The 14,560-nt window shown below is 34.9% G+C and overlaps 1 protein-coding gene across 7 annotated transcripts in view; it reads right to left on the reverse strand.

The window, feature by feature from the left end:
• Positions 1–14,560, reverse strand: part of ARHGAP32 (Rho GTPase activating protein 32) — a 298,650-nt gene that overhangs the window by 22,508 nt on the left and 261,582 nt on the right. For all 7 annotated transcript variants that reach the window (XM_045483461.1, XM_045483459.1, XM_045483460.1 and 4 more), the window contains 4 exons: positions 11,255–11,357; positions 9,291–9,435; positions 8,788–8,870; positions 236–343 (listed from right to left, as the gene is read on the reverse strand). In XM_045483461.1, the coding sequence (XP_045339417.1) occupies positions 236–343; positions 8,788–8,870; positions 9,291–9,435; positions 11,255–11,357 (439 nt within the window). The remainder of the gene's footprint in view (positions 1–235; positions 344–8,787; positions 8,871–9,290; positions 9,436–11,254; positions 11,358–14,560) is intronic.

Below are 14,560 nucleotides of genomic sequence, written 5' to 3' on the forward strand. Positions count from 1 at the left end.
GAACCCCAAAGATAGCAGTCTCAAAGAGCATTATTTTTTTTAAATGTGTAAACCACAGAGGAAGAAAGCATACTTTTAGCACCTTGGTTAAGCTCCGCTTGCCTCTTTTAAGGAGATGCTCATAAGAACAGCATATGGGTTTTACTTTTAAAAACTGTCCTCATGGAACACTGAAGGAACACTTTCATTTAAGATGACAAATTCTACTTAAGGTCATAAGTCAAATGCATCTTACCTTAGCAGGTTTGGAGCCCAAACAATTGCTAGGTTTTTTGCATGCATATTTGTGATGGAACAATAGTCAGCTAGAAGAGACAAGTGTCTCATCAGGAACTCCAGCGTTCTGGAAAATGCAATAGAACGTATTAACAAAAAGAAAACAGTATGTAGCAGTTTAGAGACTGAAAGTGCTAATTAATTTTTAAGATTTCAATAGAAAAATAGAAAAAGAAACCATACAAACTCCAGCAAATTTTTTTGCTGCTGTTTAGGTTTGAATATTATTATTACCACAGAAATGTCAGAAGAATATTATGAATTACATACTCTGCATACAGTAATCACATCTACAGAATTCTAAGAAAAAAGTGTAAGGCAGATGCAGTAAGAAATGAACGTTTCTGACAGGACTGGTTCTAAAAAACAGTCTTAGTTTTTAAAAGTCTTTAGGAGGGGCGCCTGCGTGGCTCTGTCAGTTAAGCGTCCAACTTCAGCTCAGGTCATGATCTCACTCCTCGTGGGTTCCAGCCCGGCGTTGGGCTCTGTGCTGACAGCTCAGAGTCTGGAACCTGCTTTAGACTCAGTGTTTCTCTCCCTCCCCCAGTCACACTCTGTCTCTCTCTCTTGCTCTCAAAAATACACATTTTTAAAAAATAAAAAAATGAATGAATGAATGAAAATCTTTAGGAATATTTGCTCCTGGCTGTCAGACATCTAGTTTCTTTTTTTTTTTTTTTCAATATATGAAATTTATTGTCAAATTGGTTTCCATACAACACCCAGTGCTCATCCCAAAAGGTGCCCTCCTCAATATCAGACATCTAGTTTCAAGGACACCAGTGAAGTAAGTCCTCCATAAAAGCTAATTTCTCAACACATGATATCATGAACTTATGATATTCTACTTGTAACAGACACGCTAACAGGAGAGGACTTAAACTTTTCTTTTATAAAAGAAAACAGTATTTCACAAGCCTAAACAGTTAAAAGAAGAATTGCAGTGGGCACCAAGGACAGAGAATATTTGAGTAAAAAATGTGCTTTTAGAAGAGAAAGCCTATTCCAAATCCTAATATCCTGGGTTATCTTATTTGCTTTACTTAAACAATTCTATGTATATAAAGACAGATTAAAATAACAGGGCAGAACAGTTTTGGAAAGAAAACATGATCAGCTTAGATGCAAGTGAGATCAGATAAACACACAGAGGTATTACCTACATTTCTCAAAGTGCCCCTACCTACAGTGTATAGCGACTGAAGCCATTAAAGACAATAAATAGGAGACAGAAGTTTAAGACTGTTATATGAAACAGTAATGAAAGTTAAACTGTGGTCGGCATATGAGCCCAAGAGACCAATGTGAATCTGAGAAGAAAGAGGCTGGCAGCTAGAAGCACTGTTGAAGATGCTTGTTTGCTTGCTTGCTTTCTTTCTTTCTTTCTTTCTTTCTTTCTTTCTTTTTCTTTCTTTCTTCCTAAATGTTTTATTTATTTATTTTGAGAAAGAGAGTGTGAGAGAGTGAACAGGGGAGGGGCAGAGAGAGAGAGAGAGATACAGAGAAAGACAGAGAATCCCAAGCAGGTTCCTTGCTGTCAGCGCAGAGACCCATGCGGGGCTTGAACTCAGGAACCATGAGATCATCATCTGAGTCGAAATCAAGAGTCAGCCGAGTTCAACCGACTGAGCCACCCAGGAGCCCTGAACATGCTTCTACAGGGATCTCATCAAGTTCCCCCAATAGCCCTACCCAGCACAGTGTTGCCACTCCCCACTTTATGGAGGAGAGAGCCAAGGTGTGCCCAGGTTACAAAGACAAGAAGTGCTTGTCTCAAATCAAGGTCGGCATGGCTCCAAAGTCCCTGCTCCTTCAACTGCAGGTGGAACTTTCGTTCCCTCCTAACATTCTTAAGTAGGAAAGGCAGACACACAGACAGAAGTGGGGCTGGTCTGGAGACCATGTACAGGTGGGAAGCTTGAGGAATGTGTTCAGAAAACATGTAAAATCTTACAATTTTGGGTGGTGGGTAGATGAAGGAAGGGAAATATTAAAGTACTTCACAAATATACTTTATAGGAAATGCAAATCAAAACAACCGAAGATCCCATTTTATTCACATATCTAATTGTAAAAATGTTTTTAAAAGATAATGGAGAATTTTAGTCAGCAGTGCCATGAGGTGAGTGAGCACTGTCGTATTCAGCAGAGCACACACTGCATAAATCTTCACAGCTTAGAAATTTTGGCATATCGGGAAGAAAATTTTAGTGCCCTTTGATTTCCAAGAATTCCACTGTCAGGTCTTTATCCAAAAAAAAAAAAAAAATCTAGATTTTCACAAAGATTCATGTAAATGGGTGGTCCTCACAGTAATGTTCAAAATTGGGGGGGAAAATTCCACCAAGGAATGCAAACTGGTGTAGTCACTGTGGAACTGTATGGAGGTTCCTCAAAAAGTTAAAAATACAACTACCTCACAATCCAATAATCAAACTACTGGATATTGACCCTAAAATACAAAACACAAATTCAAAGGGATACATGCACCCCTATGTTTATTGAAGCATTATGTATAATAGCCAAATTATGGAAGCAGCACAAGTATCCATCTGTAGATGAATGGATAACAAGATGTGGTATGTATATATACAGACACACACACACACACACACACACACACACACACACACACACACAAGAATATTATTCATCCATTGGAGAATGAAATCTTGTCATTTGGAACAATACAGATGTAGCTAGAGAGTATAACGCTAAGCAAAATAAGTCAGAAAGACAAATACCATGATTTCACTCAAATGTGGAATTTATAAAACAAAATAAACAAGTGAAGGAAAAAAAAAAACAACAACAGAGAGAAACAAACCAAGAAAGAGGGTCTTAACTATGGAGAACTAACTGATGGTTACTAGAGAGGTGGGTGGGGGATGAGTGAAATAGGTGATGGGGACTAAAGAGTACACTTATCATAACAAGCACTGAGTAAGTGGGTACAGAATTGTTGAATCGCTATATTGTACACCTGAAACTAATATAACACTGTATGCCTAACTATACTGGAATTAAACTAAAAACTTAAAAACACCATAAAACATATCAAATAGGTAAATTAGGGAAAAGGTTAAATAACATAAGAGAACACTATCAAAAATCACGTTTTTCAAGAATTTAAGGAATTAGGAAATGTGAAAATCTTAAAAAGTCTGGATGGAGAGAGATACATAACAGGAGATTAACACTCAAATTATGTAGAGGACGCTAGAATATAAAAACACATTAGATAGCAGGAGATCTATCACAAGGAATTATATATTATATAGAATAGGAAATATATAGTATTTAGTATATGTATGTATATAGTATGTATATGTATATACATATGTACGTATATAGTAAACAATATATGTAAAACATGTGGGCATGCATTGTAGGTAATATATATTAGGAATAAAGAAAATAATATTAGGATATACATTCTATATATGTATACATATACCAGCAAGCTATAAAATACATGGTGCATAAAATATATAATATATATATTCAATATATATTATTGAACATTTACTATTAGCAAGGTTCTATTCTGAGAATACAGTGATAAACAAGACAGAATCCATGGCCTCAAGGAACTTGTGTTTATAAAACAAACAATACATATATATCCATATAAATATATATAGATATATATTCTATACAGATATATGGTACAATACATGTACAATATATAATATATAGCAGGTAAAAGTATATAATGTTCAACAGGGAACATTAAATAGCTAAGGGAGCTACATATGTAATTAGTAAGGGAAATATCTATATATTGTTGAAAAATATCTATATCTGTATAATAAAGGAAAATATATACTGTGTAGGAAAAATATGAATATAGTTAGAGGAGATAAACATAATATATAAAAGTTATATATGAATATATATTGTAAGCTTTACCTAAAGCCAATTTTAAGTGTTTTTGTAAAGTTTATGCAAGGTTATTTTAATTCATAATGAAGTTAAATGGTATAAACACTTTATTTAAACATGATTTAAAAAATAATTTGTTTCTTGCTTCTACAGAAGATACATATGTATGTGAGTGTATATACACACATACACACATTATAGATAAAACATAAAAAAGCAAATGCACAGATATACATAATAACAATAACAATAAGGGTAATTAACTCATATAAATAGCACTTATGTAACAGGCCTTGTCCTAAGTTCTATTCCTTTAATATTCATAATAATCCTACTAGAAAAGTACTATTATTGTCTATTTTAGACACAATGAAACTGAGCCTAAGAGGCAAAGGAACTTGCCCAAGGTCACAAGGTCACATAGCTAATATAGGTAGTTTGGCTTCAAAGTCCCTACATTATAATGAGGCATTATATATAACAGGTGACATAAATGTACTACACAACAGGGGATAAATATGTAAGGGATATAAATAAAACTTATGTTGGGAGATTTATTTATATGAAATATAAAAAATAAAAAATATAGGAGGCATACATACTTTACCAGATGAGAAATATATACATATATACTGTCTATTATATATATTTATATGGATATATATACAGTATTGCCTATTTTATACATAACCCCTCTAAAACTTCAGTTCCTTGAGGTAATGAATTCTATCTTGTTTATCATTGTATTCTAAGAATAGCACCTTGCCAATAGTGTTTAATAATATATATTGAATATATGTTTTATATATTTTATGTACCATATATTTTAGTTTGCTGACATAATTATTCACATATACCATATATACAGTATATATACATACATATATTAGTATGTATACATATATATGCTAGACATGCTGTATATATACTATACTAATATATGTATACATGTATACATGTATACATGTATACATACATAAAATATATATACACATATACTATATCTCATATATATGTATACATATATACATATATACACACACACATAATACACACTGTTCATATATATTACTGATGTTCTCTTAATTCACCCACAATATTAACCAATACTCGCGATTCCCTCTGTAAAATGTACAGATTGGTGTCTACAGCACTATTAAGTTTTTTTGTTTAATAGGTTTCTTTCCCTGCACCACTTTGACTAAATATCATTTATTATTTTTTTTTTTTTAATTTTTTTTTTCAACGTTTATTTATTTTGGGGACAGAGAGAGACAGAGCATGAACGGGGGAGGGGCAGAGAGAGAGGGAGACACAGAATCGGAAACAGGCTCCAGGCTCTGAGCCATCAGCCCAGAGCCCGACGCGGGGCTCGAACTCACGGACCGCGAGATCGTGACCTGGCTGAAGTCGGACACTTAACCGACTGCGCCACCCAGGCGCCCCTGACTAAATATCATTTAAACTGTAAGCTTACCTAAAGCCAATCTTAAGTGTTTCTATAACTGTTCATGGCAGATTATTTTAAATCATAATGAAGTTAAATGCTATCACACTTATAAAACATGATTTTTTAAAAAAGAATTTTTGTTTCTTGCTTCTATAAATCTGTTGAATATTTTGCAGTCTTGATAAGGGTGAGCTGCCAAATGAGGAAGGAACAAATACTGTGACCAGCAGAGAACAATTTAAAACAAAACAAAACCTATAATTACCAGTAATATTCTCCTAGAGAGCAGAGATTATATCCATGAGATAAGAACAGGATGCTATAAAGTAGAACAAGAAAGGGCAGGAGGAAGGTACGGGGGAAGAACAGAAGGAAGGAAGAAAGTTTAGTTTGTTTGTTCCTGGAAATAACTTTCCTGTAAATCAAGAGATGGAGGAAATCCGTATGTGGAAACTGACAAAGGAAGGTGAGAAAATGAAAGAGTTAGTTCAAGAGCTACAATAAACCCAGAAAGAGAATAAAGAAAAGGGATGGGATTTCACCTGCAATGAGAACCATCAAGGAAATAATAACAAGAAAATTTCCCAGAAGTTTCCAGATGGAGAAAGCCTACCAAGTGTCCACAGCAAAGAATGAAAAAGAACCCACTCCAAGATGGGTCAATGTGAAAACTGAACACTAGGTAGGTTCTAAATTCAAAAGCATCCAGAAAGGATACAAACAAAACAAAATATGTCATATGGCTGCAGCATTTTTGCTTAGATGACAATGGTGTGATACCATCAAAATTATGGGGAAAAATTATTTACAGGCTAACATTCTGTAGTCAACTACCAATCAAATACAAGAGTAGAATAGGAGCATCTTCATATCAAAGTCTCAACACATTTACCTCCCGTTCGACTTTCCTGGAGAAGCGTCCAAAGATGTCTACTACAAAGCAGGGAGTAAAAACAAGGGAGATGACAACAAGAGATCCTGCAGGAGGCAATGAATAGAACTTCCAAAATGAGGGTTAAGAGTTCACAGTGTTGCACATCTAGAGAGCAAACAGCCTGGACTGAGGTACTGAGTAGTGGGGCATAAGGCTCCAGCAGGGATATTTTCACGGGACCAAAAAAAAAAAAAAAAAAAACCAAGCACGTTGCCTGATAAGTCTGAACACACTGACAGAACATTTATAGTCCTGTGAAAGAGTTTCGGGGATAAACTAGTGATGAACAGAAACTTAGCAAGCCAAAAATGGGCATCTGCTACACACACACACACACACACACACACACAGTTATTCCAGAAAGGAAATAAAGTCTAGTATCTATTATGTACAGTCATGAATAACAGTTACATGGTTGTAATACTACAATATAGACAGTGAATACTGGTTTAACTCCAAATGCTGACATAACCAGACTCTGAACATGAAAGAAGGGGAAGTGTGAGTTTGTGTGGTACTGGGGTGGGGGTGATAAGAAAGCTAAATTTTATTCACCACAAAAGGAAGGTAAAAATAATTATCTAAAAACGAAAAATCAAGAAATAAAAGCATACGCATGCTATTCAGAAATAGAGAATAAGGAGAAATCAGGAAGGGGGGTTGTGGAGCATTTTTCATTTTACAGTGAAAAATAGTCATCTGTACACACCATTTGACTTTTTAAAACCATGTACATATATATTATATTGATCTTTTTTTTAATTTAGAGAAAAAAGATCTATTTATATGGTACCTCCTATAAAACTAAGTCAAGAAGTCTTGGCCTAATTCTAATCATCTGTCTTGCTGTTTTACATTAAAAAAAATACTCAGGGCCAGACTCATTCGCACAATGGATCTCATTATAACATCAAAAAAATCCTCTTAAGAAGGGATTATTAGTATTCTTTTCACACACATGGATATTAGTGCTTGGAGAGGTCACATAGGAAGTGATGAACATGCAAATAAAAACTCCCATCTATCAAAGCTAATATTCATTATATTGCACTAGGTTTCTTTTTCTGGCAAGTACAAAAAAAAAAGTTGTCTTCCTCCTTAAATATTCTTCAATAACTGTGTATTATCAGATTTGTCTCCTCAGCTTTCTTTTTCAGGGTTGAAGACCTCATTTCTTGACCTTCCTTCACAAAAGCTCTTTTGTGTTGTTGGGGTTTTTTTTCACTCTTCAATGGGTAGTTAAGAACCTCTAATTCCCTCACATTCCTCTTAACACAGGCTATGTTAACAGGACAATGAGTCAGGGCCAAGTTACCTTCTGGCTCTTGATTATCATGATTTACAACTATAGTGCTGACTAAAAAAAATATGCTAATTTTTAATGTTGATTAAAAATTTTAGTGTTGAGTACCAAATTTAGTGCTGAGTTTTCAAATACATATATGACCAATGTGATTCTTAAAAAAAAGCATTAAATTACTTAATTCATGTATTACTAAAACATCTACTGCATTTACTTTTTGTCAATGACTGAAATTTAAAAATTTTACCTTTTGCTTTTTTGCATATTATCACCTATGGTTCATACTGTTTTCTTTCTCTCACTAAATGGCAGTCATCTTTAATTTTATTCTGGTCTTCTCTGATATGACCAAAACTATTTCTTAGAGTCCAAACTAACATACAAATTAAATTGGGTCTTAAAAAGTAGCAATGGCAACAAAAACAATAAACAAGAACAAGACCTAAAAGAAAACACAGGTTTATAGATCATCTGAGAGTCTCCTGAGGAGGAATTCTGAGACCCCTGTTAGGTTTTGTGGTTCTATGTTGCTTGGACACCTTTTGAAAAAGGTAAGAGGGTTGGAAGTAAACAGGCACTCAGCACTGTATCCTACTTTGGATTCAAGCAATCACAAGTATTCACACTTGTGATCATACACCAGTATTTCTCAGGGTATCAAAAGACAAAAACCAAAACAACCCCCCCCCCCCAAAAACAGGTTTAGTCAACTATCAATCTGTTCATTTATTTTTGTTCATTAATTCAACTTTTATTAAGTGCCTACTGGATGCCAAGCACTGTGCCAGGCCTTGGGATACAGAAACATAAATGTATGAACAAACGGAAGTTTAAACAGAACTCCATGGAAGTTTTAGTAGTTAGAAAACCAAAGAAAAACACCACTCTTCGCATCAACTGACTTGTACTCTTGGATGATATCTACAACACGTGATTTACCTGTAGTGAGGAGGGGGCAGTTGTTGGATGACGTCATGAATTTTGATCAGCCTTTCTTCATCTGTTGCTGCTGAAACAGCATCCTGCAACAATCACAATGAGAAACAGACCAGTAGGCTTTGTTGGTAGAAACTTAAGCTATTCACTTACAATTCAGTTCTCACTCTACTGAACGACAAGGAACTGTATAGTATCAAGAAAGTAAACTTTGTTTCCATACTGTATGGACATTGAAATCTATTAAAGGATAATTTTTTAAAACTTTATGGTAACCAATTTGAGGATGATAAGATTAGTGGGCCAAACTCAGAAACTAAATGTATGCACATGTGAAAACAGTGAAGACTATGGACTAGCTATCAATAACAGTTTTCTGTTTTCTTTGAAGGAGGTATTTTAGTCACAGAACTATTTCTTACATGACCAAACCAATCTTTGCACGTTTGGCATAAAATCACAGCACAACTCCAAAGAGAACTTGATTAGCAGTGACTTGTACTCACAGAAAATTTCTCATACAGCTGGTAGGTGAGCAGAGGGTTTGGGAGCTCTCGAAAATACAGCTTACAGAGGGAGCCCACGGAATGGATGTCTTGAACATACGGTTCTTTAGTCAGGTCGGGGACATGTTCAGAGTCAAATTCATGGCTAACAAACAAGAGACAAAATACAATTATTTTATTGAAGGAAAAGCAAATATAGGACTTAAAACAGAAAGCATAGTTAATGTTTTATTCAAGTGATTGTATTTTATGTAGGTTACGTTTGGACTTCAGCAGTAACTGGATATCTGATCATAAGAGAAGTGTTTTTCTAAGTGGAAATTATGGGCATAGCTCTAATATTACAAAGGACAACAACCTCTGAAACATATATGGATGAGCAGCTCTTAACACATAGATCTGAAAACAGAACTCCCAATTTCCAGTGCTTTGAATATCTAATATTTTGGCAATTCTGGAAAGTAGGGCTGAGTGGCAGCTGGTCCATGAACAACTCTGTACAGAAATCCCTCAGGAGTATATAGTTCAGGAATACTTTATTGAAGGAGGATAAGGAAACCAGAACAATATAAAGCAATTTCTAGCTAACTGAATTTGAATAGCCAGTAAGATCTATAGTGTAAAGTAAGTGAAATGTAAGTTGTGCTTAGAATACTAAGGCAAGTTAGGCTCACTCTCCAGGAGGTTGATTAATATTAATCGACAGGCATGGGACTACTTATCAACCTAGAGGATTAGTGTATGTGGACAATGGATCTGCTCCATCTGACACTGAAGAATGAAACTATCTTCAGTACAAGAATCAGTTTAAGTACTTTACAAACGTGTATCCCTGAAAATAGAGAGGAGCTCTGTGGTCAATTGGAATATTAAAATCTGTGTAGAGTAATGGCAATCACTGTGCAGCACAGTGAAAAATGAAGGATAAGAGCATATTAAGAACAGACTAGAATCTAAGAGATTAAGAGAAAATAAAATTTATATTGCTGGTATAACGGATACCACTATTTTTGTCTCTGAGAAGATAATGGGAGAGGACGTAGAATACATAACATGTATATGTGCTACAAAACTAGTGTTAAAGGGGATTAGAGGAAGTTTCACCACAGAAATGCAAACAATTATAATAGAACATTATGAAAAACTGTATGCCAACAAAGTGGACAACATGGAAGAAATGGGTAAATTCCTAGAAACATATAAACTACCCAAACTGAAACAGGAAGAAACAGAAAACTTGAACAGACTGATAACCAGCAAAGAAATAGAATCAGTCATCAAAAACCTCCCAACAAACAAAAGTCCAGGGCCTGATGGCTTCCCAGGGGAATTCTACCAAACATTTAAAGAAGAGTTAATACCAATCTTTTCAATACATTCCAAAAAAACAGAAAGGAAGGAAAACTTCTAAACTCATTCTATGAAGCCAGAACTACCCTGAGAGCAAAACCAAATAAGGACTCCACTAAAATACAGAACTACAGGCCAATATCTCTGATGAACATGGCTGCAAAAATTCTCAATACTAGCAAACCAAATCCAACAGCTCACTGAAATAATCATTCACCACGATCGAGTGTGATTGATTCCTGGGCTGCAAGAGTGGTTCAACAGAAGAAGTTTCACTCGTCAGTTTTAATTAAGAAGAATAATTCTATTACAATGGAAATTGTCATCTCATTTTTTTCATGGATGCAAACTTTGAAATTTGCTCAAATCTCCAAATATAGAAATGAGACAAAATATAAAATTGAAGAGATTAAGGAGACATGGTTTTCTGATAGAACAAATGAAGAAATGGCATTTAGGAAAACATTTACAAAAATCAATATGGATATTATTTCCCACTTCATCCAGACTATATTACTGAAAGTTATGGTTATCAATGTGCCTTAATTTTGAAATAATTTAATTTTAAGAAATTACAACAGGAACGAAAAAGAAAATGTCAAATAAGTTTTTACCGTAGTCTCTGGATATTAGAGGCAACGCCAGAGAGACGATATATTCCATCCACAATGCCATATCTCTCAATGAATGCTGTACAGCTTTGAAGAACCTGGGGGACTAAAGACAGGGTTTTAAAAACAGAGATTAAATTGGGAGTATTCTGTCAAAACAAAGTTGACAAAAAATCAGAATGTCCTACTAGTTTTCATAAGCAAAAAAAAAAAAAAAAATCTGTAAATTAAAATTGTAAGGGGCAGAGATTAGTCTACTACAAAAATTGATGAAGACACGTTTACTTATTTTCACATGTAAACTAGACAACTGGTACCTGAATATCAAGACCAGCTCTCTCCCAATACATTTAAGTGTTAACAGTAAGTGAAAGAATTCATATATTAGGATAGTTACATGTAAGTGTAATGGTAAGTAAAAGAATTCATGTTACCAGGAGAGTTGTAACAGTTTTGCTGAACTTCACACACAGAAAATGGATATAACAAAGCTAATGCTTATCCCAACATTAGGCGATTATCATTGCCTGTAAGTGTTCCAATTTCCTACTTAAAAAAAAATTTTTTTTACATTTATTTTTGAGAGACAGAGAGAGACAGAGCACAAGTGGGGGAGGGGCAGAGAGAGAAGGAGACACAAAATTGGAAGCAAGCTCCAGGCTCTGAGCTGTCAGCACAGAGCCTGATGTGGGTTTTGAACTCACAAACTGTGAGATCATGACCTGAGCCAAAGTCGGCCGCTTAAACCACTGAGCCACCCAGGCGCCCCCCAGTTTCCCACTTTTAAAAGTTTCTTTCATCTGGGGCACCTGGGTGGCTCAGTTGGGTAAGAATCTGACTCTTGATTTTGGCTCAGGTCATGAATGATCTAATGGCTTGTGAGTTTGAGCCCCACATCAGCTTCTGTGCCGACAGTACGGAGCCTGCTTGGTATTCTCTCTCTGCCCCTTCCCTGCTCTCTCTCTCTAAATAAATAAAAATAAACTTTAAAAAATAAAAAAAATAAAAGTTTCTCTCATCTTTTCATAGTTAATGCTAATTCTGAATTTTACCCAATAAACAAAACACCAACATAAGGCAAAGGTCAACCTGACTTCAGGTAGAGGGAATCTTTTAATTTCCTGCCTGTCTTTACGTTAAAATTGCTGATGTTTTGACTTAATATTATCAGTTAATCATAAAGGACACTGTAGCAATAAGCAAAAAAAAAAAAAAAAAAAAAAAGGAGTACTCTCTCTGGTTACCTCACTAACGACCTGATACAAACTGACAGCTAGTCCGGCCTATAGTCTAGAAAAGACCATTCAAAGTACATAATTTAAAAGTTTTTATACTCATTCAAAAACGTACAGTAGCTGAAATTTGAACTTTGTCTTAATGTCTTAATTGTCTCACTGAAGACTGATGAATTTACAGGCTTTAGCATAACAATGTTCATTTAATAGTGTTAGTTAAAAGAACCCATGAAAGGAAGGTTGGGAGAGCATTATTTGGTCTGCAAAAAACTGCTATACAAAGGATGAAACATTCAGATTGGCAAATGAAACAACTGAGATATTTTAATTAGGTAATTATAGCTAATGTATTTCATTTACTGTATATAACATTATTATTATAACAGACCTTTTTAAAAAATTTTTAATGTTTATTTACATTTGAGATAGAGACAGAGCATGAGCAGGGGAGAGGCAGAGAGAGAGACACACACAGAGAATCTGAAGCAGGGTCCAGGCTCTGAGCTGTCAGCACAGAGCCCGATGCGAGGCTTGAACCCACAAACCGTGAGATCATGACATGAGCCAAAGTCGGAAGCTTAACCAAGTGAGCTACCCAGGTGCCCCTATATCAGACTTTTCATCGGTTCTCCTGCCTTTTTTTTGTCCTTCCTGCATTCCATCTTTTAAATTCTACCAGATTCTATAATTTAATTTAAAATTTAAACTCTTTAGCTTTGAATAATTTTTTTAAAGCAGCTATATTATTGAGCATGTAATAAGTGCCAAGCTAAGTTTTTTACAATAGATGCCTCAATTAGTTCTCATAAAAATCCATAGGAAAAGCTCTGTCACTATATTGAGAGGAAACTGAGTCTTACAGACATGAAGTTTTACCCAAGGGCAAACAGGAAACAACGGACGAAATGAGATTCTAATTTAAACAGTCCAAGTACAAAGCGAATTTTTAACTAAGGCAAAATACTGCCTAGAACATAAGGTCCTTCATGGTTTGCACATACATTATTGATTTCACAACTCTAGGCCAACTCAAGTCTCTCCTCTTTTGCCACACAAAGCAGCCATTTTATAAGTCCCTCAATTTCCTAGTAGAGAAAAACCAATTTCCTCTTCTGGGATTCTCTTCGTACTATCATCTTCTTATAGAAAACTCTTGGCTGTTGTTGAAAACCCAACTGAATTTTCACCCTTAAGCAAGCCTTCTTTGAATATTCCCAAGGAGAGCTAGCTGCACTATGTTCTAGGTGCCCAAAGAACTATGTCATTTTGAAATATTTGCTTGTTTATACAACTATTACCCTTTACTAGTCAAGCTCTTAAGGAGCAAAAAGCGTGTTTCATCCGTCTTTGTATATTCAAAGTCTGTGTCTGGAAACAACGTACAAATTTAGCAAATGAATTAATCTATAACTGCCCTTGTGAGCCTGAGAAAGTCATATGATCAAGTCAGCAGAGCAGGGCCATCTTAGTTTCCATAAGAAACTGTATTCATTTTCAACTGTATGCTTTCTATCATCTTAGTAACAAGAAAAATATCTTTACGAACTGGAGTTCTAGTACTAATACTGCTCCATCAATGATAATCTCAATACCTTAGGTTTCTATCCTTACAAACTAGAAGTAAAATAATAAACTGGGACCTGGAAAATTTCTACCACCTACTTCAAAGGAAATATATTCAGAGATTATTGGGATAACTAATATAATTACTTAAAGAAAGGAAGGAAAACAAAACTGTAATTTTTTTTCTTAAAAGACACTTCTCATTATGCATTCTCCAAATTAGCATGCTAACTGACCCAGGTACTCAAAGCCCTTCAGAACACAGGGTTTTATTTGTGTATTATCAGGCTCTCTTAGGATGCATTATAGAATTTTCATAAAGATAAAAAGTATAGATCTCTTTCTAAGTATCTCTTAAAAAGTATAGATTACTTTCTTGGGACTCTCACAACCATGTGATAGTAGTTGCATACTTGCTTATATTCTCCCAAATAAGTAGGCAAACTTTGAATTAAAGGTCTTTCCCTGATAATATATGGCTGAGGCTCCACAGACATAATACATCATGGAA

Source organism: Leopardus geoffroyi, chromosome D1 (assembly GCF_018350155.1).
Source record: "Leopardus geoffroyi isolate Oge1 chromosome D1, O.geoffroyi_Oge1_pat1.0, whole genome shotgun sequence".
NCBI classification, from domain to species: domain Eukaryota; kingdom Metazoa; phylum Chordata; class Mammalia; order Carnivora; family Felidae; genus Leopardus; species Leopardus geoffroyi.